The sequence below is a fragment of the Cicer arietinum genome, chromosome 7 (assembly GCF_000331145.2).
Source record: "Cicer arietinum cultivar CDC Frontier isolate Library 1 chromosome 7, Cicar.CDCFrontier_v2.0, whole genome shotgun sequence".
Taxonomy (NCBI): domain Eukaryota; kingdom Viridiplantae; phylum Streptophyta; class Magnoliopsida; order Fabales; family Fabaceae; genus Cicer; species Cicer arietinum.
In genome coordinates this window covers 50,404,751-50,412,662 of record NC_021166.2, presented here as the reverse complement: position 1 = coordinate 50,412,662, position 7,912 = coordinate 50,404,751, and the positions used below count along the sequence as shown (strand labels likewise).

The window sequence follows — 7,912 nt, the reverse complement described above, 5'->3', positions numbered from 1 at the left end:
AAAAAAAATTACCACGAGACAACCAAACGCGATCACGCAAGCAGCGGCGGCTGAGCGGAAACCAATCAACAAGCAACGAAAATGACCCAGAAACGCAGTAACGAGCAGCAACAAGAATGTAATGAGCAGCAGCGAGAATGACCCAGAAACGCAGTAACGATCGGCAGCGAGAAAGACCCAGAAACGCAGTAACGAGCAGCAGCGAGAAACAACCCAAAAGCACAATCGCAACACCTAAGAATTGTAATCGACAATCAGGAATCGCGAAGATGAAACCAAGAATCGAACCGCAACCAGTTATAGTTGAGAGTTCGCAACGTAATCACGAAACAAGCAAGTACCAAGAACGGAAGGAACAATTTTCAAGAGCGACCCAATGGGATGTCGTTGAATAAAGCCAAGATTAACTAAGAACTCACAGGTTTGATCGAACCTGCTGATACCATGTCACAATTTAGGGTTTGATGCCCTTTTTGCTTTGATATTTCTCAGTATAAATAATCGTTACAACATTTATATCTAATAATTACAAATTAAGAGAATCAAATCAAATCCTGATTTGTCTAACTAATTTTAGGAAAACTGATAAATATAATTATAAATTATTATTTATTTCCTGATTCACAGTGGATACAATTGTTTTTAGCAAAATTTTGAGTTCTAAGAATTATGAATGGAAATATTCTTGCCTCTTGGTATGGATCCACTGTTCTTGACATTAATTGAGTTTTGACATGAATGAATTCCCACATATAACAACAGTCTAGATAAGAAAAAAATAATATTCAGACAACAATACAACTGTATTTCTTCTCAAGTAAAGGACAAATCGTTCTAAAAAGTTAAATTTAAATTCTGATTAAAAGTAATTATTAATCATACTTTACTTTTCTACATACCGAATTATAAATTATTACTAAGGCTAATAGAAAACTTTTAGAGCCTAAGACAAATTTTACGGAGAGATTTAATAAGATCTGATTTTTTTATCTATAATAACTGTATTTTTCAAACCTTTAAGTTTTTTAACTGTAGGGTATAAGTTTATTGCAAATTCTAAGGTTTAAAATTATAAATAAACATAAAAAGAAAAGTGACATAGGTACATCTAGGGGTTACAAACACTAAAAGATGAGGCATGAGTTTGGAAATCGAACTATCAAGGATATTTTTCACATTCATGCACAAGCTACATATTGTAGAGTTTGAATAGACTCGTGTTTGACAATACATAGCCATGATTCCAAACATGCTAGAAGTAAAAAAAATTTGTTGGTGAAAATAGAAAGTTAAGATTTTGTCGAATATAAAGATGAAAATGACAGGTGGAATAAGATATACTATGATTTAATTTATTCAATCAAGACCATCATGTCTTCACATAAAATCTATAGTAAATAAATAAATAAATCGAGTTTAAATTCTCATTTGCTTTGCCTTCCTTCCACACATCCTTATTATCCCGACTCATTTTTGCAAAAGAGACTATAATTATATTAGTATTTTATTTTTCTTATCATCGTATAGACTATGACTAACCGATTAATATTGCAATGTTTTTTTTTGTCAATTTTTTTATTAGATCGATATTTCTATTCCAAATTTTTAGTAAAAATACTATAAGTTAAAATTAATATAAAAAGCAATTAAAGTCAAAATATTTTATATGAAAAAGGTTTAAATAAAAAAAAATTATAAATAAAATATTTAAATAAAGACTAAAATAAATTTTTGATTTAAATATATTTTTGATCTTTATATTTGTAACATTTTTTTCTATTTCAATTATACTAAGTTTTTTTTTTTTATTCGCATACTTGAATACGTACCTAAATTCATTTTAGAATACTTCCTCCGTCCCACTTCGATTAAAAAAATTATAACACCGTTAATTTGATGTCACAATATTTTTTTTTTATTTTTTAATAAAAACAAAAAATAAATTATTTTGATTATTTTAAAAAAGAAAGACCAAAATTAATAACCCTAATTTCTATTATTTCTCTTTTCTCACTTTCATTCATTTTCTCACCTTCACCCCTTTTCTCTCTTCATCTTTTCACCTTCTATCCTTAAAATACTATTACTCTTTTCAATTTCATTTATATAGACATATTTAAACATAAATTTGTGTGTGTGTAGATACCCAAATAAATAGTGCAAAGCAATTCCTCTTCTCTTTTCCAGAAGAATCTAGTAGCAGCGAGCCTTCACATTCACGTTCACATTCACATTCACATTCACATTCACATTCACATTCACAATCACATAGATATCTCACTTGTTTCATTGCTGATTTTGCAATTTGCTCGCAACAATCAAATCCAATGGTAATTGACAACTCTCTCTTGTATTGTATTCTATCCCTCTATTGTGCGTTAATTATATCTCTTCTAACTCACTCTATTTTGCTCTTTCTTGGTTTTGAATTTCTTGCAGTCGGTTACCCTGCACACAAACCTAGGTGATATCAAATGCGAAATCTTCTGTGACGAGGTTCCTAAAACCTCCGAGGTAGTACTTACTTAGTTACTCTTCACTTCCATGCTTGCTTTTCTGTTACTTGTGCATATTCATATTGAAATTTGAAACCCTCGCTTCAAGATAAACATAAATTATTTTACAAATTATATTCAATTTCCCATGCTAAATTATCTATCACCCCTTAAATTCATCTTTAAATATTTGCTTGACTGTTTTTATTTTATTTTGATTATTAGAGTTTAACCATTATGCATTGACAGTGTACAAAAGCCATCATCGAATTATATTTCATTTTATAGATTTTAAAATATGGGTTAGACATAACTCAATACTACAAAATAGGCCTGTCAACTTCTAGAGTATGATCCGAGTGGTCTGATAACCGGTGACCCAACCCAACGGGTCTTGAAAAGACTTTGATTTTATGTTAAAGTTTGAGTTTGACCTAACTCAACACAACAAAATTCTTAGAATTTGGGTTGGGCCTAACTCAACTCAACAAAACCGGCTTGTAAGGAGAGAACTTTCCTTAATTATAAACTTATATTAGACTATATCTCATCTAATGTGATACTCTTAACACAGTCCTTTATGAACTTTTTTCGGACCATCTATCATCCAATGTTGAACTTTCAACAGTAGATATTGATAGAGATGTTTTATGAAGAGAATATAACTAAGTGGTTTGGACCCAAAATAAGTTAATCAAATCACCCACTTATTATGTGTTGCTTTTGTGCTATGAAGCACTGGCACATACTCAAACACCAAACCCGATGGTAACCCTAACTTGTAGTCACTAATAATATTTAAGAAAATATAAGAAATTGAATGTAATCACGATTCCCATATGTGGTGTCGTGTTGGTGCTATCTAGCTTTTATGTATAGAATGAAATACTTGGTTAAACTAAAAAAATGGTTGTGAACTAAATGAAGCGACTGCATCATTTATCCAATTTTACACCAATTTAAAGCATGTAATTCTTTCCCTTTTCTGATGTTTCCATTTATTGTTCTATCCTGAAGGGTGCTGTAACTAACAACTCAATTTTCATGTGTAAATGTTTTTAAACCAGAATTTTTTAGCGTTGTGTGCGAGTGGTTTCTATGACGGGACTATATTTCACCGCAATATCAAAGGTTTCATGATTCAAGGTGGAGACCCAACTGGTACTGGCAAAGGGGGGACTAGTATATGGGGCAAGAAATTCAACGACGAGATAAGAGAATCTTTGAAGGTGAGTTTTTCCTACATGCTAATGACTGTGAAACCATGTTTTTGTGGTTATGCTTGTGTTTTGGTAGTATTTGTTTGGCATATTAGAGCAGGGCGAAACATAGTGTATGGATTTCTATGTTTGATGCATTTTAAAAAACAAACGAAACTGGACTTCGTAGGTTAACAAAGTATATTGGAAAAATGTCACATAAATGCTAATATCAGAACTATGTAATCTTGGTCTATAAATGGCACATAGTTTCTATTGGAAAAATGTCACTTTTGTTAGCATGGCATAACGATACATTCCTATCAAGATTATCCAATTGAGAAACATCTTTGCATTCAAAATGGCTTTTTTTTTAAATTACTCCAAGCTATCTATTTCATCATATTTGAGAGTTTTTTCTATAACTCAAATTAAAAAGTACTTGAAAGAAATCTCTTAATCTCTATAGCAAATTCAGTTTTATTTGTTACACCTTTCAACTTTGTAAATGTATGAGATTTTATCATATTTAAGAAAATATCAATTTTGTCATAACCAAGCTCTAATGCTTAATTATTTGGTCAAAAGCCAATTTATCATATTATTGTGATTTTTTTTGGTTTATGGTGCGGACTGGTGACCGGCATAAGTATATGGAGCACATATATACATTTTTCTTCATCTGATTATCGTGGTAATTAATTGGTTTCCTTTTGTGTGTTCCAGCACAATGCAAGGGGAATGTTGTCAATGGCCAACAGTGGTCCAAATACTAATGGAAGTCAGTTCTTCATAAGTTATGCTAAGCAGCCACATTTGAATGGACTATATACTGTGTTCGGAAGAGTGATTCATGGATTTGAAGTTCTTGATCTCATGGAAAAGGTATTTTCATCATCTCCTGATGTTAATTTTTTCTTATATATAAACAAAATTGGGTTGTATATAAACAAAATTGGGTTGATAAGAAAAATTGAGTTGAAAAGGTACCTCAGACTTGTAAGCTATGTTTGCATATTTATTTAATGAAGAATTAAAAAGAAGTGGGTTGTTCAGTATTAGATGAAATGGATTCCATGCCATCATGTTTCATCCTTTTTCATTGTATTTTTAACAATCCAAATAGTGGATCCTATTGTGATTTCATTCTATTTCACCACATTTCATCCATTTCCATCAAACAAAACATAGCTCTGACAACACAATGAAGGTCTAATTTTTTTTTTACCATGTCATACTTGTGTATTTTTGTTGTTACCAATATATAGTTAAATGACTCATCTAGAATTCACTTGCAACATGCACTCGTGCGCGCGCACACACAACATCTGAGAAACTATTAAAATAATATACTTTTTATTGTGCAGACTCCAACAGGGGCAGGAGATCGACCACTTGCAGAGATAAGGCTCAATCGTGTAACTCTACATTCTAATCCACTTGCTGGTTAGACTGAATTCTACAATTTATGTAAAATTGAAGTTTCTATTTCCCAAAACAATTGATCTAACTTCTAAATAGAACTCAAGGAGAATTCTTACATGCTGAATTGAGTACTTGGTCACATCTTCGATTTTTATTTTGGTAAAATAGTAAAATGTACATGGAACATATTTGAGGCAAAATTGTGTGATGACAAGTTACTGCAGTTTGCCAACATTGAATACTCCTTTTGTCTTGGGTTCTTTTGTTGCCATTCACTTTTTAATGGATGGTTTGTGACATAAATGATAACTTTCAAGCATATTATGAACGTGCCATCCAGTAACTAATATCACAAATGAGACTTGAAAATATAGAGATGTTGAAATTGATTGACTGCAATAATTGTGGATGCTGAAATTGATATCGATCATCCAATCTAAAACGATGGTTAGCATAGGTTAAAAGTAATTGAATGAAATATCTAATATGAGCTAGTCATATCTCAACTCAACGGTTGAGATTTTAAACAATGTGGAATACTGCATGTGATCTAGTTCCTACATTTGTCATGTGCAGAGTGTTCATTGTTTGCTAATGTAGGCATTTCTATGCATATGTGATTTCCATCTTTCTATGTTTTCTACCATTAAATACTAGAAACATGGGCTCTAACATAGTACACCCAAACATGGTTATAATTGTAGTTTTATCGATAATGTTTTGTAAAGAGGATTATAACATTGTGGAACTTTGAGAAATCTAACACAAGGCAAATTGAACCGACAACAATCAGTTCACCCTCTTATGAAATAGATAATTATGATCTCTTCTACTTCTAAGAGGCAACAAGGGTTGTGGTGGGTATTTCGAGCGATTCTCATCTTCCGTAATAGAATTATCCTAGTAGTAAATACATATTTGACAGTTTAAGCAACCGTGCAAAAGAGTAAAAGTATCAATATTTCTCAATGGAAATGAGTAAATGCAGGTTGGCCATGTTGAATGAATATCATGTCAAATTGTCTTCTGCCAGGGAATCAGAAAGTTCTAAGATTCCAAAAAGTGTAACTCAATTTTCAAGAGGTCGGTAGATGGTGTATGGTGGATGGTGTATAAGCACTTTCTTTATGCCCTCGTTGTAATTCTGTTCGCACACAGTCAAAATTATATGCAGTCTTAAAGTTACTACATTGGTGGTTGTCTGATTAAGATAAAATCACTAAAATTTTAAGATTGTATTTTAAATTTATTAAAAATAATAAAATCTAAGTGAAATATGAATTGATCAATCTTAATTAGATGTTTCAAATGTATCAAGAGTTAACTTGCATGTGGTCCAATAAGGCAATCAAATAAACAAAAGAAAGAAAAGAATCATTTTTCCTTGCCTTCTTTCTACCTACCTCATCTATTGCTGTCCATTTTAATCATGAGTTTGTATCTTTATTACTATGAAAACCTCTCTCTTTTTTTGCATTTACAAAATTACAAACACATAGTCGGATCTAAATTTTCAGATTTTCTATTGTCAAAAGAAAACTACATGTCATGCATTCAAGAAATTCCTACCGTTAGTTAGACAATGATTGTATGACTTCTATTCTAATATTTTTAACAACAGAAATATTTAGATTACTGCCAACTTTACTATAAATTTACCAAAAAAATTTCATAATTTACAAACTATATAATTTTATACTTGAACCTAAGTCATAATAAATATGAGTGAAGATCTAATCATTGATACAAACGATAATAGAAGACTTCGTTTCTAATTTATCTAAATTAAAAAAATAAAAATTTAATATATATCTAATTTTCATCTAACAATTGAAATCTACGATTGCAGAGTGAAAATCCAATTATTTTCTGATTTAGAATTCATTTAGCATTCCTTAATTATTAACCAACTTAGGATTTAGCTTACATGTTTTTGAAATTACACATTTTTCCCTCATTTATTTTTGTATGTGGCTGCCAAGTTAGGTAAGAGAAAGTAAGAGATTTCATCATCCAAAATCACTTATTCAACTCTATCAAAGTTCTCTACCCTTCAATAGTTCTATCATTCTTTGTTTGTGTCTATAATATACTTTTGGCAATATATTGGAACAATATTTTCACACAAAATGTATAATCTAACATAACTTATTCCATCTATAAAAAGCGACTCAATCAACTCTTGCAAAGAAATCAAATCATGTTTTACTAAGTAACTCCTTAGGAATGATATAAAAACTAAGTAAGACTGAAACTTCATATTAAAAGTCTACCTAATGTTTATGTCTGTGTCAGCGCATTAGGTATAAATGTCAATACACACTAAGTAACTCAAAATAAGGCTTAAAGAAGGCAATCTAAATTAATACCGACCGACAATAATAAATTCATCGTCCTCAAGAACTCGAACATCTTTATCTCCAACAAAGTGTTCTCTACCAATTTCCTTCACCAAATTCACAAACTCCACCCTTTGTTCCATACTTAGAGGCACATATGGTAACCTAAAAACAGGCTTGATAACACCAAGTTGAGCAAGAGCAGTGTTCAAAGCAATTGGACTTGGCTCCAAAGAAAGCCAATCAAACAAAGGCATGAGCTTTGAATTCAACAAAGGATTCTTACCACCAAACATGAGTTCCCTTATTAAACAAGGAACCAAGTTGCTTGCAACAGATTGAACACCAACAGCTCCACAATCCCATCTAGCTTCATGGCTTAATCTATCAACTCCCCAAACAACAATTCCTTTACTTGTATACATTTTCACTCTCTCATTTCCAACACACTCTT

General features: G+C 31.3%; 2 protein-coding genes across 2 annotated transcripts in view; one reads left to right on the top strand and one right to left on the bottom strand.

Moving 5' to 3' along the window:
• Positions 1–2,189: 2,189 nt before the first annotated feature.
• LOC101507147 (peptidyl-prolyl cis-trans isomerase CYP18-1) lies at positions 2,190–5,438 on the top strand. The gene is made up of 5 exons (XM_004510880.4): positions 2,190–2,330; positions 2,440–2,514; positions 3,563–3,724; positions 4,421–4,579; positions 5,062–5,438. Exons 1-5 carry the CDS (start codon positions 2,328–2,330, stop codon positions 5,143–5,145), a joined length of 483 nt encoding a protein of 160 aa, XP_004510937.1. The 5' UTR covers positions 2,190–2,327; the 3' UTR covers positions 5,146–5,438.
• Positions 5,439–7,351: 1,913 nt separating this feature from the next.
• LOC101507464 (4-hydroxy-tetrahydrodipicolinate synthase, chloroplastic-like) overlaps positions 7,352–7,912 on the bottom strand; it is a 2,425-nt gene continuing 1,864 nt past the window's right edge. Inside the window, exon 4 of the mRNA XM_004510881.4 lies at positions 7,352–7,912. Within this exon, the coding sequence (XP_004510938.1) occupies positions 7,482–7,912 (431 nt within the window). The 3' untranslated portion in view covers positions 7,352–7,481.